The sequence below is a fragment of the Scomber japonicus genome, chromosome 11 (genome assembly GCF_027409825.1).
Source record: "Scomber japonicus isolate fScoJap1 chromosome 11, fScoJap1.pri, whole genome shotgun sequence".
In the NCBI taxonomy this organism is placed as follows: domain Eukaryota; kingdom Metazoa; phylum Chordata; class Actinopteri; order Scombriformes; family Scombridae; genus Scomber; species Scomber japonicus.
In genome coordinates, this window is record NC_070588.1 from 20,853,926 (window position 1) to 20,881,444 (window position 27,519).

The following is a 27,519-nucleotide window of genomic DNA, read 5'->3' on the forward strand; positions in this document are numbered from 1 at the left end:
AAAACCAGGAAAAGATAACGCGTGTCATATCGTGTTATTGATATAGTGTTCATGTACTGCCCAGCCCAACACAGAAGTATAGAAAAAGTCACCAGAATGTCCATTTAGTAATAAGTCAGTGTTGTTACTAGTACAGTGTCGATGAATGAAAGGCATTACAGTCCAGTGGGGAAACTGTGGATCCAAAACTTCAGGGCTGTCTAGATTCCTCCTCCTGAATTTTTTGTCTGAATTTGTTTCTCAGTTTATCGATAGTTGCCATAGACAGACTGCCAGGTTCTGTAAAGATTCTCTGCAAAAACACAGTTAAAGAAAACATCATTTAACTGATTATGATTATTTAAAAAAAAGAAAAGAAGAAGTTTGCAAATACAAGTGGTGTTTACATAGAGCCTTTTAATCCATTCATAATCAGAATGAAAACCATAATAAACCAATGTATCTTGAAAGAAATTGAGAGAGATGTGTGACATATGTGACATAATCCATAAAAAGGGTGGAAATGAGTCATGACACCACCTTTTCTGAGTGGTATTTTTTCTATATATATTTTCTGTGTGACCTCGCCCACATGAGCTAAGTCAAAGATATTTTCGAGGATGCACCAAAGATTCACCACTCTCGCTCATTAGTTTGCCATTAAGAGATATTTTCTTCCAGTTTTCAAAGTAGTGAATCTTTTCTTAAGTAGACATCTTGAAAAATGGGATGCTTGGTAGTGTTAGGAGAAACCAATAATAATGTTGCATACCTGCATGAAGGTGTGGCAGTCCAGAGTGAAAGCTCCACTGGTGATCTGTTTGAAGCACTCACACACATCAGGCAAAGATCGAGCTCTTAGGATCTCAGGCTGGTGGTGAAGGATGAGAGTCAGCGCCACACGGAAAAGAACCTTGGAGCCTTCATAGAAGAGACAGTCCCAGACCCGCAGAACTGTCTACAGGAAAGTACAGGAAACAGGACAGATGTTTGTAAAATAATGCACTTCAACATCTCCATGAATTCCTGAGTTTTCCATAATGCAAGTTTTCACCTCAATTGGTAGTATGTCAATGAAGAGGCAGATGAACCAACGCGAAACCAACAGGGTCCATATGCCGGGATACTGGTCCATGAGCTGGCCTATCGCAGGGGATTTAGTCTTCACCAAATCCCCAAGAACCTCCTGGTCAGTCTTCAGCCCCAACATAGCTGGACTGTAGTAGTCTACATTAACGTGCATTCACAGTAAATGAGTTAATGTTTGTCAGTCTAAACTGTTTTTTTCTCAGATCAGATCAAAGTCTCAAATACAAAAAAATAAAATAAAGACTTTCTGGTGTAAATTAATTTTTCATCTAAAGTGCTGCAAGACTCCAACCTTGGTCAACTACTACTCAGTCTTTTATATAACTGCACCAATGGACTGCTATGCTATTGATGCACAACTTAGCAAATATTTTAGCTTTGTTCATTATGTTACAAATCTGTCTATGACATCAGTATTAGGATGCTCCAAGTGAGTCAAGATAACACACAGGAAGTAAAGAGATAAACAGAATTTGCATGTGGTGTATATATGACTCATTTTAGCTATATAAAAGGAAAATAGTTGCATTATCTTGTCTTTATTGCCAATATAAACAAGAAATTGCACAGATCTTTGTTGCAGATAGTCTGAAAGTCTGTACTTGTTGCAAGATACTGCTGCTGCTTTAACTGGAGCAAAGCTAAGAGCTGTTTTAAGATCCCTACACTTCTTTCAACTTATTTAAATTTAAATTTAAATTTCGCTTAACATAAAGCACATTGCATGAAATAGTCTACCTGGGAGTATCCTTCCCAGCAGTGCATCCATGAGCCAGAAGGATTTCTCTTCATCATTAGTAATGATGATGAGGTAGCCTGCAATAAAGTTCATGCCCTGGAATAAACAAAAAAACAAAAAAACAAATGATCATAAAACTGCTTTGTCTAACTGCTGGGTCACTGACTACAGACCAAAGCACATGCTGCCTAAACTCATTTCCAAATATTGCTCTTGTCATGAATATACTGTGGTAAATACATACTTGAATATCTAGTGAATACAGCTACCTACATACCTGTTCATTTTATAATTAATAACTCTGATGATCTCCTCTCCATTATTTAGTGAGTGTGAGTTCTCAGCTTGCATCAACTACTGTACATTAATAAGCAGCTATCATTGATTAGAAACACAGTAAGGAAGCAAAATAAAGTTTGATTTGGGGAAAATCCCACAGATGTATTTGAATAATAAGCTGATTCTGTTTTTTTTTTAGGTAAACATGTTTTGTTGTGTGTGAGGAAAGTTTGACATCTTCTTCACCTGACAGTATCCCACTGCTTTATTATGGTGTCCGTAGGCCAGCAGCACATTAAACAGAGCTCTCTGTAGACCCGGCTCTGCCTTGCTCTGGAAGAGGATGTTGTCAGGAAAGGTCCTATGCATATCTGTCAAAAGGATAAGATGAATTGTACAACTATATGGATCTACTCTATGTGTTAGTACAAGTTGTGTGTTTTGATGATAAGGAAACCTGTTTGGATGGTTTCCCTCAGCTGAGTGTCATGCTCCATTGCCAGCAGTGACTGGTAGTGTCCTGGGTTCCTGTCAAGTTGTTCCTGGGCACCACTTGCTGCCATCCAGACTCTGGCTCGGTGCTCATTGGGCACACCTTTACGCACATACCTCTTCACTTCCAAAACAGATTTGTATAAAATGACATCAATTTAACTGCAGAGCACTTGAAGAAACGTCTTCAGAAACAAGCATTAAGAATCATTTACTGTGTACATCAGACTCATTCGTCTTATCCTTTGTTTTTAAGATCAGGCATCCTCACCGTGTATCAAGTCAACCAATTACAGATAACAAGACCCTTTCTCCATTTTATCAGGAACTGTATTCCTACTCTCACCAATTTCATAATTATTTCACCCGTAATAACTTTAAACTCAGGCCTCCTAACTGTCCAACATCTCAGTTACAGTTTGGTCTGATCTACAGAGGTTCAATGATATAGAATGCATTGCCATTTGCATTTCTTTATTTAGCACCTGCAAATTTTAAGAAAGCTGTAAAAGGTTTATTTTTATCATTGCTATATTATCCTTATGCATTATCTTTGTAAACAATCCACATATCCTAGTTGAAGTTTTCTTTGTGCAACTGAACAGCATATATATATAGATGTAAATGTATCTGTATCTCTTGTGAAAACTTAACCTCTCTTTTGACCTTCCTTTTAACAATCTTAGTTTTCTGGAGAGTGCCTTGAACAAGCCCCCTTGAGGGTTTTTTGCACATCTCCAACACATTTCATATTATCTATGTGTATAATCTGTATCATTTGTATATGTGTAAAAATAAAAATTATGAATGCAAAACAGCATGTGTGTGTGTTGTTTCTTGTACCTGTCACATTCTTCTCCACATGGGGTTTCCCTTGAAGGAGCTTGGACCATCTCATGGATCTTCTGTTGAGGACAGCCAAGTACTCATTCATCATGTCCTTGTAGGACTCAAAATCATGATGTCTTGTGAAGCCATAGGGGTCAATCCTGCTGGGGAAAATCCAACGTTCAACTCAATGACACTGAACACTGATGAAAGGACTGACAGTAGGCTCACTTTTCCATTCTTCTTTCTCTGCCTTAGTCCCTGATGACAGACACTACAAGAGGCTCCACTGGGGTAAGGTTTCTGTAGCGGGGAGATCAAATGCCCTGGCTGCGTGACTTGTAAATTTTAAATTACTTTCAAGAGGGATTACCAGCAAGGAGCAAAGCTAGAGCTTAAGATATTCATGAAAAGTGTTTCTTTTCCCCCATAAAATAACACTTTGCTGGAATATTTCACTGAGCCCCTTAAATAAGAGATTAAAGACTTGATGAGGAAAGGAGCTGATGTAACCAACAGGTAGCAGGTAGGAAAATGACAATACATCTAACCATGTAACAGCTTTCTGTGAGCATTATCGTCTAAAAAAACACAACTTGATGCTGTGAAATCAAATCCACACTCAATAAAAGAATGATTGAAGGTGAAGTCCAAGAAAACAACACTGAATATGAGGCTTACCTGTCATTGTCATTATTACATGGAAGAGGTTGAGAAGCATTTCCTTCTATTTCATTCGCCATTGTGTGCAAAGTACTCCAGGTACAGTAGTCCACCACGTCTATAAACAACCTGCACTGCTAAGGTTATTTCATTTTTATTTCTCGTAAAAGAGCTGGGTGCCGTCAAGGTAAATAACAAAGCCGTCAGAGTTTCGAATGTCTCACCTTACAGCATTTACTGCGGGGAGGGGCTAGGTCAAGAAACACCCAGGTGCATCCACGGGTATGAGTTTTATTTGCATGAAAAACAATTGGAGGAAGAGAGAGTGTTTGCTTATATGCACAGTATGTGATGATAGACATTGTGCTGGAACTGACTGTAGCAGCAGCAGCAGTAGTAGTAGTAGTAATGGTGATAATAGTATTAGCAACTGTAATTTTGTACATTTTAAGTCAGTCTATAAATATTGAAGTCATGAGTCCAAATTCTCCCCCTGCAAAAAATGCAACACAGAAAACATGACCTCAGTGTAGCTACAGCCCGGTTCTTGGCTTCTCTTCTTTGGAGTTAAAGATCCCCTCCACATGTTTTATGGCATAAAAAAAACAATTCAGTTAAGTTAAATTCAATTCAAAGTTCAAAAGTCTCCCACCACTCAATTATGTTTTCTTCTTCTTGTTCCTTCAGTTGGATGTTTGAGCTTCACTGTGCATAATGATGTATGTGCAGAGTTTGACACTAGAGGCTGTTCTCACATTTATCTGCTAAAGTGAGCTAATGTAAAATCACATTTTAAGGGGGCGGGCCTACAAGCAGGATTTGTGATCTCACAAGTTTGGAACCAATTGTAGTACAATATTGTACTTACACAAGTGTGATGTGTAACATGAAGCCTCCAGTGCACAAACACTGAGAATAGACTTTACAGTAAAGTAGAAAACATCAGGTACATTTCTGAATAAAGTTTACCTGAAATTTGCATATTCAAACATTCTGTAATTTGGATGAAGGAGAAGATGTGATTTTCAAGGATTTTAACTAAAAACTATAACTACTTTTTTGGTGGAGAAAGCATATTAGACGCATTATTGTTCAAGCAGTATTTTATGTTATGGGATCTTTAAAATGGCATCTTCTCCTCCTACCTGATTAAAAATCCAGAACCTATGAATATGCAAATGTGTCATTTCCTCCTTTACTGTAGTACCTTCTCAGTGGCTTTGAGTTTCCACATTACACTTGTCCAAGTGGTACACTGGCCCTCGATTGGCTCCAGACTAGTTGTAATGCAAATACTCTGCACAGTGAAGGTCAAACATCCAACTGAAGGTAGGCTACAACAGGCAAAACACATTTTTAAGTAGAGAAGGGTTTTAACAACCCATTCTTCTCCCCTTTTCTTGTCATTGTCAACAGGATACTAGAGACTAAAATTAAATTTTGTTGGCAATAAATTAGGGGTCTTTCACAAAAGATGGTACAACAACAGACAGTTGAGTTGCACCGATATAACAAAGTCATTTGGCATTGAGTTTCTGATAGAAGGGTTAAAAAAAACAAACACACACACACAATGAAAACTTTGACAGTACCACTAGTCTGAGTGCTACTGACATCCTGATGTAATACTGCTCAAGTGTTACACAGTAAAGCCATTCACAAGTCCTATAAAAAAAATCTTGTGAAATCATATTTGTTATTAACAACCAACAACGTGGAGGACCAGATCAAAAATAAAGTAACATTAAAGCTTTGTTTCACAGTCACATTACATTTTCTGGCTGTAATTATAATTCTGCTAAAAGAAAGACACTCTTTTCTAAGCAGCTGCACTATATGCATTTGATATTTTAAAAAAATGCCCTTTATCTAGCTTATCAATAACAAAAGAGCTAAATACATGTATGATTATGGAAAAACTCATGCTTTATTCATCTTTCTTAAATGAACAATATACTTAGGCTACTTACATGATGTATCAACAATATATTCTAATTTTCACTACCTTCAGTAACACTGAACAGATGGGCTTGAACAGAAAACATAAATATTGAACAGACAGGTATTTATTCTTAAGGCTTACTTTGTCGTCTTATCGTTGCCCTCTTTATTGTCCTGGCTTCTGACCTAAGGGGCTTTGCGCTGCCATAACATAGATATGTGCCATGCAATCCTAACGGCCTTTAATTTCTTAAATTTAAATGTCGCTTAAATGCTGCTGAATAGTCACTTTAGCTTCACTACTGTCTCAGAGGGATCGACTGATAAAAACTAAACTCTTTCCCTGACAGTTAAAAGGAAATCCTCTTTTGAAAGCAAATTGTGGTCCTGTGGGACATTTAGGATTCAAGACAAACTGTCGACTGAGATTATCCTGACAGGTACCAAAAACTAAATTAAAACATCGCCTTTACTTTAGTGAAAATGTATTTCTGCAACCAGCCCGAGGTGACGTAAAATGTGTTTAACATGCTTTCAATGAGAAGCTCACAACTCAATTACTTGACAGATCCACCTAACAATTATACCAACAGCATATCATCCACGATATTGAGGCATCCCGTTAGAGATCTTAGCATTGACTGTACATAAAAGAATCATCTTTTGCATTTATAAATTGAACATATTTATATTATTCTTCATATAGCTCTCTTTGTAAACTGTCCCAATAGATACAGTATGTACAGTAAAACTGCAACAGTTCTGTTGGTGCTGGTGTAGTGAGCACTCTGTCCCAAAGTTAGAGTAAGACATGGGAACTTTGCACAGTCACTCAGAGCTTCAAATAACAAAACAAAGCCAACTAGGAAGAATCTTAAAAACACACAGCTTTCCCTCTCCAGTCTCTTTAGAGTACACACAGCCAGTTGAACCTCCTCTCAGTGCTGTGTCCATCCCCATAGGTAACGCTCCTCCTGGAGCAGAGCAGAGGGGCATCCAGGATGCTGAGAATCCAACAGGGGAGACAGAGGTGGATCTGGCAATGTCCATATAATGCCTCAGTCTCACGAGGACAGAAATGTGGCCAGTTCTCCTTCTCATAGTTTGAACTTAGCTCCCTGAAAGGCGGTTTCCTGACAGTTTCGAGTGCTTCTGTTTTCTCTCTGAAGTCTACGATTTTCTTTTTTTTTGTACAAGTCTTAAAAAAAACTATGAAGTCACTGTAAAAGAAACAATGTTCTGGTTTTCCAGAGTTGGGATTTGATTTAGAGAGTTTTACGTTTTGATCCTGTTACAATTGGTCGAGCGAATTCCACAAAATCGTCTATAAGGACTGGCCATGCTCCTGAGAAATAAACACCAAGATATCATTAGTGTCACAGTGATTAAATGAAAAACTCACTGCATTAACTTGAAAGCAAATGCATCATTGCTAAATCTGAAGGAATTTTACAACTCACCTTCCTCATCATAGTTTGACATGTCGTCTGCAATCATGTTACCAAAGTCCAACAATAGGTTCCACGTGTCTTTTGGGATGGATCGTTTATGGTGTTCCTGAAATAGATGAGTGCTGGTGAGCATAAAAGTTCCGCATATATACACATGATATCACACATCTTGGTTTCAAATTTACTCATATCCATAACCAAGATGTGTGGGCAGTTTTTGCCAACAGTAAATCATTGATGATGCCAGCATCTGGAGGTCCAAGAGTTTTCATTTCAATCAAACCCCACCTGGTTTCACTCACTGCCCCCCAGAGAGGTGTAATGAAAGCCAACACACCTTTACTCATCAATGGCACACATTCCCAATCTCTGGACCACATGGATGTCAATGAGGGATGCAACCATCCAATGTTTCCCTCCTGTTTTAGGTTCTGACACCTAAGCTCATGATATCTGGTAATATGGAGTTCCAATCTGATATTAGTAGCTTCTTTTTTTCCTTAAATTCAAAATCTGTACAGCTAACTGTGGAACTCAGTGGTGTAATTCTTATGCAAGTTACAGTGAGGTTTTGCCCATGACTCCAGTGACTCAGTGAGTGTAACTAATAGTAAAAACACAGAAGTTTCATGCTGACATTGACAAAAAAAAACTTTGTGCTTAATGTGGATCAGTCACATCATGTTGTTGCAATACCAATCTGACATATTTGATCAGTGCATCCATTATATCAATTTTTTTAACTCACCAAAAGGAATCTATTCCAAAGATCAAGGAACTTAAATCGTCCTGACAGAACCAGGTTCCAGTAGGCTACGGCCATTTCCAAGTCTGCAAAAATGAAAAAAACACAACACATAAGCTCCTTTCAGACATGTGCCCCTTCACTTTAATCTGACTGCAGTTTAACATGCTGGTCTCAGGTCAGAGTAAGCACCCTGGTCACAATGGAAACCTTACTCAACAGCACAGCAGCATTCTGAATTGAATGCTGTCAGATTAACATGACGGCTGCTGCAGCATAAGGTGAAGCAAACACACTGAGAGGAATACACACATCATTTTAACCTTCTAACATCACTGTAATTTAGAAATGTGTTTAATAAACAAAAAAAACAGTGAGAGCCAATTTTAAAGGTGTTGAAGAGACTGATTATCTCATATATGATCAATAAGAGAGTGGAAGGTAATCCAATGATTGTGCATGTTGGACTTATAAAACAGGCAGATTGAGGCTTCGACAGCAGAAATTGTAAATCTATCAGTGATGCCTTCTAACTATGCATGCTCTCTCTCTCAGCTCTCTCTAGTGCACCAGGTGCCGAATATCGTACAAGTATTTTCTCTTTGTATAAATATATCATGTCTCAGTGGAAAAATGGAAAGAATATCAATGTAAAAGTGATCAATGTCTGAATGACATAAAGCCATCCCTTTACCAACTTGATGAAGCCAGAGATGTTGCATATTCCATGTAGGAAAAGTGCTTTATGTTCAACTGTTTGCAGTTTAATGAAATCATTCTTTAAGTTCTTCTGACTGTCTTACCTAAACCCTTCTGTCCAGGATTTTTGGCAAAGTTAAAGGTGAACTGGTAGAAATCCTTGAACTTCCCGCTATCTTTGAGCTCCTGCTCTAATCTTGGCAAAAGGGCCTTCAGTTTCTCTGGGCTGTCGCACCTACAAACAGACAATTTCAGCAAAGTGTAAACAAACAAACTCTACATGATCACACACAGACACCCCAGCCAGTTATCACATGACAGCGTTGATGCTGACGATAACTAAACCCTCAAAACCCACTGCGGCTCTTCCATTGAGCCATTCCATGAAGACACAGAATACTCAAGCTGTGGTGGAGAGGGTCTATATATAGACAACCTTCCCTCCCTGGGGCTGCACTAAGAGAACCACCATGCGAAGATACTTCAGGCCCCACTGTTTATATCCCACTTCAGAGAACGTCAAGCGCTGGTGGTGTCGACACTCACCCCAGCTCTGTCATTCCATCCAGAAACTCCTTCTTGGTGAACTCACACTGAGTGGCAGCACGAAACTTCCATGCAACGACCAGCACAGTGATGCTGGCCGGATCCAGCGAGAGGTCGTCACAAAACTGCTGGATCCCATCGATACCAATCTTATTTTCATCCTGGGGATCTATCAGAAAGAAAAAAACTAATATTCACACTTTTTGCAAACAAGAAGTTTACAACTTTTTAGGAAAACCGTCCTTTTTGAAAAACAAATCTACCCCAGTACATATTTAAGTTAAAGTGTAAAACACTGACCTTTGTAGCGATTGTAGAGCTGCTCAAGCTTTTTCCGGTCAACTGAAGTTTTCATGGATTCCTTACAGTAGAGATCTGGGTTCTGAAAGTAGTTATCGGTGGCCACTTCTAGTTTCCAGTCATTCTGTGTGAGGCAGTACACAGCTGTCTTCTCCCCAGCCTGTGTGAAGGACATGAACTGCCGTACCTTGTCCCTCTGCGAAGACTTCAGCTTATGCTGCACGAGTACAGGACAAGGGTGGTCAGACACGGGTGCGATTAAACCAGAGAGTACAGACAACAACAGGCAAACACAAAGCGAGACACAGAGAAGCACACACAGCGAGATACACACATCTACAGGCATTCAGGCAACGGTGAAGAGGACAAGAATGACTGGGAGACACCCAGAGACACTCAGACACATCTTTCAAAAGGTTAGTCTATCACACCGACAATCACACGGCGATAGGTAATGAGCCAAGAAGCTGGCGTGGTGATTATGTCCTGTCCAAAGGCAACGCGGGCTTTCCTGAAGGGGGGATGTTGTGGATTCTCAAAGCACATGCTGTACCCCAGAGGGCCCCTCAGATAACTACAGTCATAGATGTAACATGAGTAGGGAAATGGGATGCCAGCACCAGGACCTAGAGGTGCAGCAAGTCTGGACTGTAACACAAGCACCCTGTCAGGCATAGCTGGCAATATCAAAAAAAAATCTAATGACACGATAATGAATACCTTTGTAGTGATAATGTTTTATACTTTGGAGAATGGAAATGTATACTTTCATAAAACTTGTTAACATAAACTTTTTTTTAACCAGTTAAGCAGCTAGAACAAAACATGTATATTATTGTGTCAGTAAACTGCCCTTATTGTAATATCTAGTTTCCTAACATTGATTTTAGAGCTGAGACGATTACTTGATAACCCAGTTGGCCATTCGTCAGAAAAGTTTGATAATAAACTGACTGTCTTAAAACTTAACTTAATATAGTTTTTGACTGCTGATTGGACAGACAATCAATTAGAAGATGTTGCCTTTGATTCTGGAAAACTATTACAGGTGTAAGTAGATCTAAGATGAATCAAGTAAATAACCAGCAGATGAATCTGTTAAGTTAATATAACGGAACCCCCCAGCTCTGACTGCCCCTGTAGAGAAACCACCATGGCTCATCTCCTCACACCAGCTATCTGAACACTTGCACTTCACTGAGCAGCATTTCCTGAAACAGGACAATATTAACTTTGTGAGTTCACCAACCTGCTAAAGACTTCACAAACCGGTGTGATTACAACCACAAGAAGTCAAATGTGTGTACCGGCTGCAGTCCACACAGAGCGGATTATTGAGCGTCCAGATGGGTAACGATAGGTTAGCATTGTCTACATACCACCAGCTAACGCTAGTAACTTCTGCTGGCTAACGATAGCTAAATTAGCCAGGATGTCTCACTGACATCAACGAAGGGGATAATATCACGGGAACAGGCTGTCAGTGTGGTTATAGGTGTGTCAGGATTTCACTCTGTCTTTGAGGCTCATCGGCTGACCTACTCACAGCCGAAGTTACCACACTGCCAAAAAGGGACATGTAACCAGCTAGCTAGCTGCTCTCAAAATATCAACTGACCTTCCCTGAAACAGCGGCGAACAGCAGTAACTGATCACTGTAAGCCTGACATAACGCGACACAGCTCTAACTTTTAATAATGCGACAACAGGCATACATGTAAGCCGCCACGGCACAAAAACCAGTGCCTGGGTTTGTGTTTATTTTGGTTACCTACCATTTTCACACCCGCTGTTTGACCAGTTTGGTAGCCCGACTATCGCTCATTGTGCGCCTGCGCGGAAGTAGTCGGCCAGAAAGATAAAGGTTTGCAGTCTGTACTTTTTTCTTTTTTTAAAAAAACTTTTATTTCCCAAAATTGGTCATGGTGTGTAAGTGAGGGAAATACATAGCGTCAAAGCTATATACTACTATGTTATGACATGTACACCACAGAAAAACAGCAATGTTAATAAACAGAGGTACAGCCCTCCCCTCTAAACACACAGTCTGATCAACAACACACACACACACACACACACACACACACACTCACCATAAAACTGTTATTATTAATCACTGCAGTACACGTCACACATTATCCAAACAACAACAACAACATATAATAATACAAATTAAATTGTAATTATTATGATTATGATAATAATAACAATATGAAAGTCTCCATTACATACCTATTCATATTTGGCTAATACAAGATCCCATTCAAATGCACTTCCAATGTAAGGGATGGAGGATAAAATCAACAGTGTGTCCACAGTCTTTTTATGTAAAAATGTGTTTAAAGTTGATGTGAAGCTTATATAAGTCTTCAAGAGGATCTGCCACATTTACAGTCTTTATAGCTGAAAAATCTGTTTCAAAGTTAATTTTGTGCTCATGATGATTATTTTAAGACAGACATTAAAAATTGTGAACTTGTCCTTTCAGTACCTAATCTTGATTGTCAGTCATCGTCATTATTATTATTGCTATCATTATTTCAGTTTGGTGCTTGTATGATTGAATTGATGTGAAATATTCCAGCATAGAAAATGCACAGACTAACCTTACACACTGACTGTGGGCACACCAGTTTATCACTCTGCAGTTTCTTGCGCCTGTGAACTATGTGGGCAATTCTCCTCTTGCAGAGAAACCACTCCCATCCTCCTACACACACCAGTCAGACAAGCACGGAGATATAAAAACAGTGGCAGTCAATAACTACACCAAACAGCCATGAGGAACAAAGTCTAGTCAAAAACATACTCTGCTTTCTTTTTCACACAAGACAAAAAAAAGAGGAACTGTCTCTGTCATCAAAAATTACTTTCGTACTATACTGTACAACCCAAAACTGGATAGAAATATATAAATCTGTCCCTGAAGTAATTTCACTAAGTAGAAGACATCTGACCTCCTGACTGAAATTAGTTTGAGCAGCATAAACTGAGCAATCACAACCTGGTCACTGAGGCTGGTCAACACACACAAAAAAGGACTCTTTCAGTTTTATCGCCTACAGGAGCGATACGTCCTGCTACACTGCAGTCTGTATAAAGACACAAGCACAAAGTTCTTTACCAAAATCTCAAATACCAAAAACTTCTGCTTACATGGGCAAACTACTTACATCTCCATTGAGACTGGAAACCCAACAGAAACTTTACTGAGCTCCTTTTAAGTCTGACTCCTTTTTATTTGATCTTTTCTCCAGTGGTCTTTACATTCAACTGCTGAACAATGTTGCATCATGTTGTTTTATATTGCACGTTTTTATTCTTAGTTTTTAACGATTTGGGTACCACAATGATTTTCTTTATATACATATAATTATATTCATAAATATATGCTATGTGATAATGTAATGTACTTGTGTATTATTATGTATTTTATGTTGTACTAGGCAGCTTTTAGCCTTAAAATGTATAAAATCAATGTGTCTTTCATCACATTCTGTTTGTACTTTTGTGTGACATTTGGTCAACAATTAAGAGTCTGAGTCTCTACATTATGTAACAGTGAAAAATTAAATATCAGAGTTAGTTGAGCTGTCAGGAGGCTCAGCTGAGTTTTATCTTGTGTAAAAATGAATCCGCCCTTCAACAAGTGTGAATAGCACACGCAGCACTGTCGCTGATAGAGTATCTGTGTGTGTCAGCCTTCCTTTTTTTTTGTTTTACAGAGAAAAAGGCCTGAATGGCAGCCTGAGTTGAATAGATGCACTTTAGGCTGACTCACTCACACTCGCAGGATGCAGCAGGTACGTGATCTTTATAATCCTGTGGAGTAGAAACTGTCATTCACGTCAGCTGTGAAACACATTCCTGCTTTCAATGTAGAGATTTGCTGTGTAGTTGGATTGCATCAGGTTAAACTGAGAGTCATCTCTGTGTTTATATCAATGAAGGTACTTAATACTAGAAACAGCCCCCACCCCCGCAATAGTACAATACAAGTCATCAGCGCCACAGACTACAGCCTCCAAAATAATCATAAAGTTGAATCTACACCTCTCTAAAAACATTCATTCATTCATTTATTTCACATCATTACATGAAAACAGAATTATAATACAATTTATTGCAGGAGACTTGTGTTAGACCCCACTGGTTTTAGCTAAATGTATCCAATAAATTGGCAAACCGAGTGTGTGCGTAAATTCATTTTAAATACCCTGCTGTTAGAGTTCAGAAAGGTTTTCCATTTTCATTTCAAAATATTGCAAATTTAAGTGGAGACAGAGTCAGTCTCATTAATCACATACAACAAGTGCACCTGCATTTAATAAATCACTAATTAGGATCTCCTTGATGACATAAGGCAGACTGCTTTAAGAGGGTCTTAATTACACTGAGGGCCCCATGGTAAGACCAATGTCTGCTCATGAGTCATGGCAGAGAAAACTACACTGACCAAAATGTTACCAAAACACTATAAAACCCATTTATTGTGTGCTAGTTTGCTTACGGCTGTTCTGACCTAAGTGTGTTGGTAACTATAATGAATTATTACATTGATTAAGATTTTTTAAAAACTACTTAAACAGGGTATTCAGTTAATTATGATAACGGAGGGGGTTGAATGTTTGTCCCAACTTTACAGTGTGTCAAATACATCTGAACCAACTGCATGTGATTGAAAATTACACATCCACATGTGCAGCACATTTTTGAAAAATATAGGTCATGAGTCCTGATTTTCTCCAGCACAACCCCAATGCCCCTAAGAAATGTTTGACTATCTGCAACAAGTGTAGCAGTGTACGCCTTTTCCTTTTCTTTTTTCTTATTTCGTTATTTGTTCATTCAACTAATTATATTTTCTCTAAATGTTATCGTCCGGCTCGATGGTTTAAGGAGAGCTACAATTACACTTCAAAGCCAAAAAAAAAGGTGTAATTAGAGAAGGTAAACTCCTAAGGCCATTACACCCATACATTTCCAGAACAATAGTGTATAATCATGGCGCCCTTTTGGTACTACGATGCTCCTGATTATCAGGCATAGCTGGTTTTGGCAGTTTTGTTATGTTACACTCACACTCCACAACTGACAAAGTGGTACTTCAGAGCAGTCAGATAGTGTTGACATACATCCCTGACCACCACTAAATGTAGCTGAGAGATGAAGTGAGGAGACTCTATTAAAATCCTCACTTACTTGCAGTCAGAGCTGTCTTGAAGTGCCACTTTAAGATTAACATGGTTAATGAAAAATATGGATTTATCAATCTAAGCGGCAGTATATGCAACCTAAAACCTGGTGGCTATACCAAGAGGTGTAGGTTGTGGACACAAACTACTTTGACTGCTTTGCTTTCGTCTCATTGATGTTGTCCGAACACTAGAGTAGGCAGTGTACACAGGAGAGAGCAAACTGTGTTGACAAGATTAATGTTGGAGCACTGTGCACTAAATGAAACACTTACAGTAGACTAGGTTTGTGAGTGTGTGTGTGTGTGTGTGAGCGATGTCAGGAAGAGGAGTGAGTGAAGCATATACTGAGGTGTAGGGGGTATGGGACACAGAGAGAGAGATGATGAGGACTAGTCTGAGGGAATTAGGGGTGCAGGAATTTGGAGCATGGTTGAGAGAACACAGGTCAGGGTACTGGTAGCTCTCTTATGTTATTCATATAAATATATACAGTCAAGCCCGAAATTATTCATACCCCTGGCAAATTTTTGACTTTTTTTGACATGCCACTTTTTGTTCAAATGTCAAACATGACTGACAAATATTTTTTTTCCCACAATGATGCCTCTTGTACATTGTCTTATTGTCTTCTGGAAGACGCCTGTGTCATTTCCGGTCAAAGAAACAACTTAAAGTTAAATTTTGACTTAAAGTAGCTTTAAGTCAAAATTTGCCAGGGGTATGAATAATTTCGGGCTTGACTGTATATATATATATATATATATATATATATGTACAATAAGATGAATTGGCGGGGATAGAGTGCTATGGTGACTGACATGGATAGGAATTTTATGGTAGGACTAAGTGTTGTAAAATATGCAGGATAAAATGTAGTTTAGGATGGGTGTGTGTGTGTGTGTAAGAGAGTGAATGAAAGGATGTTTTTTTGTTACAATAGGTTGTCTATTGTCTGATCCACGCTCAGAAGGTGGCGGTAATGCAACAATAAGCTGTACACTCACCGCCGTAATACAAGAAGAAGAGGAAGAAGAAGAAACCGATGCTGGCCAATCAGACGCCGCTAAAGCGAGACACCGCCAAGATCAGATTGTGAGACGCGCTGCTGCAGCGAGGCTAGCTGAGAGTGGATAGAAAAGGCTAACACACAACTTGCTAACTTGTGAAGTGCACCGGTAAGCGGTATTTATCCAGTCGTGGCTCGCTTATCTCTGCAGCCGCAACACAGTTATTGACATGTTTTTACGAATTACTGTGTTTAACGTAGGTCTTGAAATATATTTAACTGGTCAATATACACAACGCTAACCACGGTAAAACAGCAGCTAGGTTAACTCCGGCAGTGTTGTCGGTGACAGCTGTGGCTTTAGCTTGTCCGCTAGCTACGAGCTAACGTGACGCCACTTGGCTAACAAAGCGCCGGTGGTCCCGTCTTTTCAACCATAAACGCGAGTTAGCCCGCTGCTAAAATAACTAGTCCGCATTGCTAAACTAGCAGTGCTAACACCAGTTTTACCAGACGTCACTGTACACTCTGTTAGGTTTACTTTAGCTTCAGACAAGTCGTTAACTTACCTCTGTGATTAGTCTAACTCGACGGTTATCGGCCTGATTTGAATGTAAAGATACATGTTCTAGAACGTAACTTACACCAACAGTGGTGTTATGGAACGCCATAAAAACAAACGTTCACCATGTTCAAAGGTAAACAAAACACACTTGAAACGTAGCAATAAAATAGCCTTAATGAACTCAGCCATTAGTCCTAAGAGTTTTATTTTATTTGAAGAAAATGCGTTTCACTAATTGGCTATTTAAGTGCCCTTATATATTTATAATAAGGTTTTATAGGTCTCTGAACGTAACTTTTGCCACAAAACAAAAACACAGTTATCTGTGCTGCCGGCTGGTACGGTGGTGACAAGTATTTGACAACAAGGGCAATAAGCACTTAAACAACTAGTCTAATCTCAGAAGTTGTGGCGAATTGTTTGGGGCTGTGGATATTAGATATATTACCGTCCATACGGTATTAATGAAATGATTCACTTGTTACTATTTTATTACTGGCTTTACATGTGTTTAATGAGTCAGTCATTATGTGCCATTCAATGGAAAATGAGCACTTTACACACAGCATCCATACCAACAGGCAAACCCTTCCTATACTTCACTGTAAACCGCCTACAGACAAACTGAAAGGAAAACAAACTCACAAGTAATATACTCAACCGCAGTGAAATATTTAGCGCTGAAATTAGGTACAGAATAGTTGAAAAGTAGTTCGACATTGGTTAGTTTGTTTCCTGTTTGGTATGGATTTAGACCTCCTCTTCCTCCATTCTCAAATGCCAACAACAACAGCCGTCGAAGAAGCAGGATAGTGCACTCGTAAGTGCACATAATCTCTACATTAACTTCTCCCATCGTGCGAAATGCACACACGTCTCTCAAACGTTAACCCTCAGTCAACTTTGGCTGGAAATTTGCAATAGGGAACAAATAATGGCTTAAATATTCTATGGAATCCTTTTCAAAACGTGCATTAGCGAACTAGCTTGCTAATGCTCAGCAAGCCTCAATCTAAGTGTTGGTGCTAACAGTTAGCTAGCTGCAGCCAACAAAAGATTGTTCATTGCTATCGTCGCTTGAAATGGATGCTGTAACTGTTGCGTGCAGCTTGTATGTATGTAACCATACGGTGCTATTACTTTTCACACATTTATAGTTTTGCGTGGGTTTGATAAAGTTAGCATGTTTGCGTGACCTGTAGCAGAAGTTCGACAATGCCTCTCCTCCGGACGTGCTCGGTACCTGAAGTAGGCCTTAGCGTAGTAAAAGTTGTGTGCACCAAGGGATGGGTTAATATGTTTTTCTGCATCCACAGTGCATTCAGAGATGCACCTCAAAGGCTCACAAGAAAGAGATTGATCGTCCAAGATAAATTTTGCGTCAGTTTTGACTTGTAAGAAGAGTACCCGGCAAGTCAAGCTAACGTTTGTGATGCAGCTTTGTACAGTGTGCTGGCCATCAGTTTAGATGGGCCTCACTTAAGACATAAGTTTAGACCAAATTCAAACTAGAAACAGAGTCAAATATACTTAAGCTCAGGGAATAATTTGAAAAAAAAAAGAAAAGATTTTTGCATCCAACTTAATGTGCTGCTGTCAATATTTAATAATTTGCCATCTCTCTGTGTTCAAGGGTCTGAATAGTGACAAGTAGAAGAGAATTTTCTTTTTTAAACTGAAGCTCAACTCCCCCGGTCCTTTGGGATCATGGCTAAAGATGTAAGTAACCATATCAATGATTTTAACTGGAAAATAATTGTTTATTTTGTGTGCCACCTTGTTGGCACTGTAGCTGACATTAGATGAAAGCATATTTGTTAAGTTGCCAATATGTGTTTTAGATCTTCCTTACAGCCTCATGTTTTTTACTTGTGTACTTTCTTTGTTTAAGTGACCTCAGGTAATGTCTATAATGTTTTGATGTTGTTCTTGTTCTTAATAGGCTGGTCTGATTGAAACTAATGGAGAGCTGAAGGTTTTCATCGATCAGAATCTGAGCCCCAGTAAAGGTAAGTTATTAGTAAATGCCTTTTTATACTGCATAGTATTTTGTTGATATTACATACAGGTTACTTTAATTGATAGCCAGTTACCCAGAGGAATGTTTGTTTAGGTGTAGACTTGTGTGCTTGAAGGTGGACAATAGGGGGCAATGGAGATTCAATCAAGAGCTCTTCTCATTACTGGTCTCATGTCTTCTATTAGGTGTCCTGTCTTTGGTTACTGTCCAGCCAACAGCTGCCCCTGTGGCCAAACAGCTACTACCCAAAACCCTTGGGCCCTCCAATGTGAACGTTGCTGCACACATGCATGTGCCACACATGGTGAGTGATGGTCCACTCAACTACCACATTGTATCTTATATTGTCTGACATCTGTGTTTTCCTAACCACATTTGTTTGCGAGTTTAGAACCTCTCAAATATAAAACATCAGCTCTCTTAATTGTCAGTGACCTGCAGATGCATTTGTGTATAGATTTGCTTGCTGAGTTTCTCTGTGTCTTACTGTTGTGTAAGCCCCTCCATTATCATTGTGAGGTGACCGAGTGGAGGGTAGGTGGAGGCAGTTGATCCTAAGCTTATCAACTCTACAGTCAGCAGGATTACATCCATCATCCCATTATATACATGGAATGTATACATAATGGGAATCAGCTTAGATATCACCTTAGTGAAGGAATTGATAATGTATCTCCTAAATATATCACATTATGACTATGGGTGCAAATTTTAATCTATTCATTCACTGATAATCATCTGCATTAATGACCAATAACTTATTATTCAATAAAACATTCTGGCATACAATACACACAATACCCTCATGAAAACTTTATTTAAACAATTGTCTTTGGCTATTTTTGCAGCACAATTAAAATATGTTGGGTGTTATTTGTGATGTTAATAATACAAATTAAAAGCAAATTAGTTGTTTCATAAATTAAATGAAATAATTTTCACACAACTATTCAACAAACGGTCAAACAAATTCAAGGGACTAAACAATCATCCTACCTTGTGTATCAATTCAGGCTTTAGATTAAGGATAAGGATACATTTAAGGATAAATTTATTTATCCTACAGTGGGGAAAATTCATTGTTACAGAAGCTCAAAAAATAGTGATATAGAAAAAAAAACAAATGTATACAACAATAAAATTAAAAACTAAATAAAATGACCCTAAAATGCAATTATAATATACATACATACATACATGCATACAATAAAAACGATAAACTAAATAAAAAGGACCCTAATGTGCAACCATAGTGCAGCATTGTACAGTCTGACTGCATTTGAAATGAATGACCTGCGGAAGCGCTCCTTCTTACACTTGGGGTGTATTAGTCTGTCACTGAAGGAGCTGCTTAAGGCCCTCACAGTCAGATGCAGAGGGTGAGAGGTGTTGTCCGTGATGGAGGACAGTTTGGCTAAAACCGTCCTCTCTCCCACCGCCTCTATAAGGTCCAGGGGGCAGCCTCAGACTGAGCTCGCTCTTTTAATCAGTCTGTTGAGTCTGTTCTTGTCTCGCTCAGAACATCCCCCTACCCAACACACCACTGCATATGAGACCACTGATGCCACCACAGAGTCGAAGAAGGATCTCAGCAGTGGTCTACACACACCAAACGATGCCAGCCTCCTCAGCAGGTGTAAACGACACTGACCCTTCTTGTAAATGGAGTCAGTGTTGTCTGACCAGTACAGATTTCTGTTTAAGTGTACACTCGGGTACTGGTATGTCCTCACTCTCTCGATGTCAAGTCCCTGGATGTTCACCGGTGCAATTTTTGAGGGTTTTCGGTGGAAGTCAACCACCATATCCCTTGTCTTGCTGGCGTTGACTTGTAGGTGGTTCTGCTCACACCAGTCGACAAAGTCCATGATGACCTTCCTGTACTCACAGTCGTTCCCCTCTGACACACATCCCACAATGGCAGTGTCATCAGAGAACTTCTGGAGGTGACAACTGTCTGTGGAGTAACAGTCTGCTGTATACAGGGTGAAGAGGACCCTGAGGGGCCCCTGTGCTGCAGACCACCACCATGGAAAGTTGGGCATAGAAGAGTACAATCTATTTGTCAGACCTGGACTTCAGGAAGACACGAGGCAGATGCACTCAAGTGCACATCAACAGTTTTTGTAGCGGAGAGGGTCAAAAGCACACATTCTTTGGTGTGCACATCCCCAATGACCTCTCCTTATCACTTAACATCACCAGTCAAAACTGGAAAAGAGCTCAGTAGTGGATGACCAAAGCCCCTGTCCTTAGTTTCCATCTCGATGTCACTTATTTTTTAAAGTAAAACATGTATTTTTTTAGAAAAAATAAACATACATCATTTTGTAATGTCGATAGTCTCACAAGATGAGTGCCAGTGCAGAATATTATATTATTTCTCCTCATTTGCTTTGTCTTTTAAAGGTAATTGGAACACCTCAGAGGCCTACGGTATCCAACACCATATTGGTAAACAGTCCACATACACCCAGTTCCCAGTTCCTCACTCAGAGTCAACCATCTGATGCCTCTCCTTGGTCATCAGGGTAAGTCCTAATTTTATAAGCTTATGGAATGTTATTTTTGAGTGTTTGTTGTATGTGTCACATTAATATCATATAAAGCAAGTAATGGATTAGTATTGATGACTTACTATACCATTGTAATTGATGTGAAAAGTGAGTTATGTAGACGGGGTCTGCATTGTTTGCAGAAAACGTGGTAAGAAAGGGGAAAAGAATGGGAAGGGCTTGAGGCATTTCTCCATGAAAGTGTGTGAGAAAGTCCAGAAGAAAGGAGTAACCACCTACAATGAAGTGGCAGATGAACTGGTCGCAGAATTCAGCTCTACAGACAACCACATGTCACCCAATGACTCGGTGAGTGCTGCAGCCGCATGACATTTTCTCAGAATGATGCAAGCATAAACACCCAACAGAAATATTTGGAAAATGGGGCATATATAGTGCTAGATTTTACAGTTGTCTTTTAACAACCTATTCGTTTTTGGTAATATTTTAAATGTAAAATTTTAGCACGTGTATGACCAGAAGAACATTCGGCGGCGTGTGTACGATGCACTTAATGTGCTCATGGCCATGAACATTATCTCTAAAGAGAAGAAAGAGATCAAGTGGATTGGTCTGCCCACCAACTCAGCACAGGAGTGCCAAAATCTAGAGGTACAAACAGTGAAAATTGTTAACACATTTGTTTATTTATATTACCTTTGTTATCACTCTTAATCATTGTTCCATTATACCAATTGTAGGTGGAGAGACAACGGCGACTGGAGAGGATTAAGCAGAAACAGTCACAGCTTCAGGAACTCATACTACAGGTGGGAATGAATCGAGTGTTTGTTTTAACGGGGGGGGTTACAGTGCAACGGAGGAGTCTGCACGCGTAGCCTCCCCAGATATGTTGTAAGTTTGCTTCATTTGACATGTGCTGCCTCCAGAGAGTGGCCATGCATACATACCAAGAGCAGTTTGTTGGTCTTAATCATAGTGAGTCAAAGAATGTAAACATCATTACTTTGACTATTGAGGACTGCATAACAGTCCTTTAGTGAGACATGGTGACCATCCTATCGCAATCCATATCACAAAGATTACAGAATAATTCAAACTATTATATTATATTATAACTATATATTAATTGTGCAATGCAGTAGGATAATGTACAACTCATTATTTTATTGTTATGCTGGTGCTACATCATCCCATCCCAATTCTACCTTCAACTATAAACCAGTTTCTTACAGTCATCTATAGTGGTACCGCAGTAACACCTGACACAGAAGCATAAATCCAGCTTAAGCCTTACTAATGCATGTTGCAGAGAGTAGCTGAAATAATTTTGCTATATTGAGTGTGCTGACAATCCAAAATTAATATTTCTGTACCTCTATCAAAGTTTACATCTTTCTTTTGTCTTTACAGCAAATAGCTTTTAAGAACCTGGTTCAGCGGAACAGACAGACAGAGCAGCAGGCAAACAGACCTCCGCCTCCCAACTCCATCATCCACCTTCCCTTCATTATTGTCAACACCAGCAAGAAAACTGTCATCGACTGCAGCATTTCCAATGACAAGTATATGATTCTGCTAGCCTTCGGTTTTCAGCACTGTAAACAAAAAGTTGTGAATCTACTGTCAAACTTGCTGATCCTAAATTAAGCAAAAAAGAATGCTGCCATGGGCACTTGTGAAAGTTGTTGTAGGGTACAATAATCAGAATGAATTAAATTTGGTTAGAATGGATTATTTATACGCTGGTATAATTTTCCAGTCTTTAGCAATTAACCTAAAAGTAATTTGTAAGGCAAGTTAGGCTGAAGGTTGAACAGGTTAAAGATAGAGATGCAGAATTTTGAAAAGATGACTGTTCAGTACGTAGTTGTTTGGCAACTGAATTTAATGCCCAGAATGTGGCACCTTATGAATAGGATAAAAAAGTGGCAGCAAGTTTGCTGTTGTTATTGGATGCCTTTTTGATTGTATGAGCTCATAAAAATGTATTAAAACCAGGGTCAGTGCCATTAGCATAAGTGAGAGCATATGTAAACTGTCATAGGGTAATATGCAACAAAAACATACACTTCAGCTCCTCAGTCGATTTGCTGAACATGAATAATTGCAGCAAGAAATTAAAGCATAACCATTCAGTTTCAGTCAATGCACTACAATGATTAGTGAGAACTTAAGGATTCAGTTGTTGCCTTTTAAAACTTTTGCTTCATAATTTAGAAAGATGCTGTTGTAAACTACTTGTAAGTATTTGAGTGGTTTCAGAATAACTCAGTTTAAAGTAGTTAATTTTCTTCTCAGTCAGCTGATGATGGATCACATTTATCAAAGTATATTGAATTCAACATGTCATTTTGGGTCAAATACAATTATTTCAATTATACATTCTAACTCATGACATGTCCTCAGTATTTCACATCTCTCACCGTCAATACTCAAAAACAAATGTGGGAACAGTCCTCCAGTGTAAGCACTGATGATGCTTACAGGAGAGTTGTGAGATTATAACACACTTAAGTGCTTCTCCTTAAAACATTATGAATGTATTGACTGCTTAAACGTGAGATTGGGAAATTCAGGTTTTGTTCTATGAGATTATTCACACTATATTTCCTATTCTTTCTGTCATTCGCAGGTTCGAGTATTTGTTCAATTTTGACAGCATGTTTGAGATCCATGATGACATCGAGGTTCTGAAACGTATGGGCATGGCTTGTGGTTTGGAGGTGGGAAAGTGTTCTCCAGAGGATCTGAAGGTTGCACGTAGCCTGGTGCCCAAAGCCCTGGAGCCCTACGTTATAGGTGAGTGTTGCAGCCCTTAGTTTACCTAGAGCTCATATTCAGTCATATTACATAAATGTCAGCAAGGCAGCTACTGTTAATCTACTGTTGATTTAAACCAGATACTCCCTGGTCCTGCTTCAAATAAAGTGCCTTTCATTGGCCAATCACTGGAAGCTTTTATTGTAGAGCAGCTACAGGAAGTTCAGCCAAAGTACCTGGAAAAACAGGATATATCTTTTTTTACAGCTAAGGAGTTATGTAGATTGTTAGAACTGGTTAGGTCAGGGACTGCATGTGAAAGATGTTTGTCACATTGAATCAATATTCTACCCGTCCAAGGTAAACAATACCTGTTACTCTTTGTGTGGTAGCCGTCTCTTGTACAGCGCTGTGGCGGGCATCTCAACTGCATAAAAATTGGCAAAATGGTTTCTGGCACTCACTCAGTCTGCTTATGTCTTGTAATTCAAAGCAAACAAGTGTTCTGAACTCATACATCAAAATTACAGGTTTTAAAGAGACTAACTGGAAACGTAGAATTTTCTAATGTCTTTGTTATTTAGTTAAAGGTGAATGTAAGAATGATGTAAAGCCCAATTTCCACTGGGTCCATCAGCGGCGCGTTACAGCTGCACCGCGGCCACCGGAGCTGATAGGCACCACTATAATCAATGAGAGTGTCTCCACCGGGAACGTTTTAGCAGCGTGTCAGCAACGTCCCAGCAGCGGCTCTCGCGCCACAGCGCTATCAGTAGGTAGCATTTCTATTTTTGACGGAGCCGTTTCCAACTCGCGACAAGCTCAACAGAGCAGATTGCACCAGACAGGAAGTCCGACACTGAATCGGCATAATAAAACGTCCGTTTTTCAAAATAAAACAACCCGTGCAGCCTCCCGATCGTATTTCAGCAACAAACATGAATAAAACAGACAGATAAAGACTCCATCTAGCTACGTAGCCTACTGACAGATGGGATAAGCACAAAAATCAAAGAAAATTAACAAATCAACCAAAATTGAGCAAGTTAACAAAATAAGGCAGTTTAGTTGTGCTGCTACTACAGTAATTACTGTAGACTAAAGGCACTCGTTTGGATTTGATTGGGCTGCCGTAATTACTGTATTAACAGTGCAACTTCATTTTAAAAGGCAGCTTTCTCTACCAGAGCATGCTCCGGTCCGCTGCTGTAACGCTCCCGGTGTGAGTTGACGCTGGGCAGAGGACGGAGCTAAACCGTAGCACAGCCGTTCCGCGCCGCTGACGGACCCAGTGGAAATCCCCAGTAAGAATAGCCCTGGTCCGTCCTGTTTTGTAATACCATTTTGTATCTCAAAAGATGATACTGAGTCGCGGTAGCATCCAGTCTGCCCCCAGTCTGATATGAGAATGAAGAAGTAGCATTACATGAAGCAACTGGCCACATTATAGAGCTAAAAGCAATTGTAATTGAGGACTAGTATTGTTCATGTGATCTCAGGGAGTACAGGAATGACCAGGGACCTGAAAAATTCAGGATTGAAAATTTAAAAAATGTAACTTTATGCAAATAAAGTACTACTTCTGCTACTCCACAGTACAGTCATTTACCTAACCAATGATACATATTTTGCATCTTAACAGTACGCTTTATTGTTTAAAATGACATTTTAATAATTATATAGTACTAAAAGATAAAAAAAATTAAAACAGAAGAAAAAAAATTACTCACTAGCTTCACACACCCACAGTAATGAGCTATACGTGCAACAGGTGATGCATGATTTGTTAAAGGTGATGCGACTACAGAAGAATAGAGTAAATGGGAAAAGAGTAATACATTCAGAAATCACCAACTGTATTTTATTATGGTAATGTAATCTTTCTTTCTAGAGATGGCAAAGGGTCCCATAAGTAACGTCTACATCACTGGAGGATCCTCTGCTAATGGAGCACGTTACCCCGCAAGCAGGTGAGAAGCCTTTCCTTCTATCTGTCATTAGCTCGTCCAACACAACTTCTTAACTAAATGATAAACTTCACCCCTCCTCTTCTTCTGTAGTGATGGTTGCACCGATGGCACCATGGCCTCCAGCTCAAATGACTCTCACTATAGTGGGTCTCGCGTGGAGACTCCAGTGTCTTACATGGGGGATGAGGATGACGAGGATGAGTACGACGAGAACGACGATGAAGATTAGCCTGTCTACGCCTCGCCACTCCAACAAGCACAGTCCTTCAAACCACCTTCACCATGGGAATTTAGTCCCCCTTTTGTGTGTGCTACTTCAACCTTTTCCCCTGTTTCCCATGCCTGTATTTCTGTCTGGCTTTTCTCAGGGGTGTAGATGAATATTGAGAGAACTGGGGTGTATGTTCCCCCCAGTTTTTTTTTTCTGCTCCTGAATCACGTGCACCTGCACCGCAGCTCTGGGGGAGGTGTCGTCCAAGGGAACTGTAGTCTGTGGCCTGACCTCAAAGCTGAAGTCTTTGTATGTCTAATTCACTTTTCAATAAGCCATCCCACTAAAGAAAAAAAACTCTATAAAACCTACTGCTGTTGGAGAATGTATAATGTACTTGTTTGAATAGTTATTCCTATTATTTTGCAATTACATATGACAGACATGACGATGATGATCAAATGTTCCAAGATGGCCAAAGTGTCTGCTTGAACATGCTGTTTGTACACCACCATGAATTCTGAATGGCCTAATACAGTTGCCATGGCATCTTGGGATGGGGCTCCATCACATGTGTTGATACTTTTTTGTTGTGTGTTCTGGGCAATAATTTGAAATAGTTTATCCCTCATTATGTTGGGCTGGCTTCCTTCTGTTCTGTAGGCAGCTGCTTTTCTGATCTTGTTTGCTAGTTTTGTTTTTTTGTTGGTTTTTTTTTTTTTTTTTTTTTTTGTATTCTGGAGTTGAGGAATTCTCGATCACCGCCCTGTAACGCCTTGGTAGTGTTTACAAAAAAGAAACGGCACCAGCAAGGTAAAGACTTTCATAACCCAGGCTCCTGATAGGTAAATAAGCTTTGTTAATTACGTATATGACTCCTATTGACGATTGTAGCTTATAGTATCCTTTAGAGGCCAGTGGTAAAGATACTAGACCTTCCAAAATTATTGATGTAACAAATGTGTGGTTGTATAGGTCTTTGTGTACTCCCTTCAAAGATCTCCCTTTTAAAACTGAGCAACACATGTACTGACTCTTCCAAATACCTTTTTCTGTAATCTAATATAAGTTTTCAAATTAAATATAGATTGTTTTAAAAGTTTGTATTTATAGTTTATGTGAGTTTGTTGCTGAAACGAGTGTATCAAACACAATGAATAATTCACATATTTCAGACTAGAGGAGCTGGCAGGCCCGAATTGGACGTTGGATCTTTATTTTTCATGTCAACCACCCAACGTCAGGCTTTTTCTAAAACTTAACAGCTGCAACAATTAACTTTTATTATTGGTTAATCTGGTTGGTTCATCGATTAATCATTTTGTTTATAAAATGTCAGAAAATAGTGAAAGATGCCCATCAAATGTTGCAGTCCAAAATCTAAAGATTTAGAGTTTTAGTATGTTGCAGAAAAGCTTCAAATTCAAGAAGCCCCAGTTGGCAAACTTGAAGTGCTTTTGCTGATAATCAACATAGTTAATTAAATGTCTTTTCTTGTTTAATCGGCTACTCATTTAAT

At 39.2% G+C, this 27,519-nt stretch overlaps 3 protein-coding genes across 5 annotated transcripts; 1 reads left to right on the plus strand and 2 right to left on the minus strand.

The window, feature by feature from the left end:
- Nucleotides 1–190: 190 nt before the first annotated feature.
- LOC128367780 (growth hormone-regulated TBC protein 1-A-like) lies at nt 191–3,527 on the minus strand. Its single transcript, XM_053328428.1, has 7 exons — nt 3,422–3,527; nt 2,544–2,702; nt 2,333–2,457; nt 1,807–1,903; nt 1,034–1,206; nt 752–937; nt 191–292 (listed from the first exon to the last, which is right to left on the minus strand). The coding sequence occupies exons 1-7, from the start codon at nt 3,513–3,515 to the stop codon at nt 191–193; spliced, it is 936 nt and encodes a 311-aa protein (XP_053184403.1). The 5' UTR covers nt 3,516–3,527.
- A 2,134-nt stretch (nt 3,528–5,661) lies between these two features.
- Nucleotides 5,662–11,559, minus strand: dcun1d2a (DCN1, defective in cullin neddylation 1, domain containing 2a). Of its 2 annotated transcripts, XM_053328421.1 has the most exons (7): nt 11,527–11,559; nt 9,752–9,968; nt 9,452–9,620; nt 9,010–9,140; nt 8,210–8,292; nt 7,471–7,567; nt 5,662–7,355 (listed from the first exon to the last, which is right to left on the minus strand). In XM_053328421.1, the coding sequence occupies exons 1-7, from the start codon at nt 11,527–11,529 to the stop codon at nt 7,276–7,278; spliced, it is 780 nt and encodes a 259-aa protein (XP_053184396.1). In that variant the 5' UTR covers nt 11,530–11,559; the 3' UTR covers nt 5,662–7,275. The 2 variants fall into 2 exon arrangements, with proteins under 2 accessions (XP_053184396.1, XP_053184395.1); XM_053328420.1 differs by lacking the exon at nt 11,527–11,559 and having other exon boundaries at nt 9,752–10,097.
- Nucleotides 11,560–16,009: 4,450 nt separating this feature from the next.
- Nucleotides 16,010–26,392, plus strand: tfdp1a (transcription factor Dp-1, a). 2 transcript variants are annotated; one of them, XM_053328415.1, is made up of 12 exons: nt 16,010–16,124; nt 18,154–18,239; nt 18,463–18,529; nt 18,726–18,844; nt 20,950–21,071; nt 21,239–21,404; nt 21,561–21,707; nt 21,797–21,865; nt 22,470–22,621; nt 23,692–23,858; nt 25,711–25,789; nt 25,880–26,392. In XM_053328415.1, exons 2-12 carry the CDS (start codon nt 18,228–18,230, stop codon nt 26,016–26,018), a joined length of 1,239 nt encoding a protein of 412 aa, XP_053184390.1. In that variant the 5' UTR covers nt 16,010–16,124; nt 18,154–18,227; the 3' UTR covers nt 26,019–26,392. The 2 variants fall into 2 exon arrangements, with proteins under 2 accessions (XP_053184390.1, XP_053184389.1); XM_053328414.1 differs by lacking the exon at nt 16,010–16,124 and adding an exon at nt 17,305–17,340.
- The last annotated feature ends 1,127 nt before the right edge of the window (nt 26,393–27,519 follow it).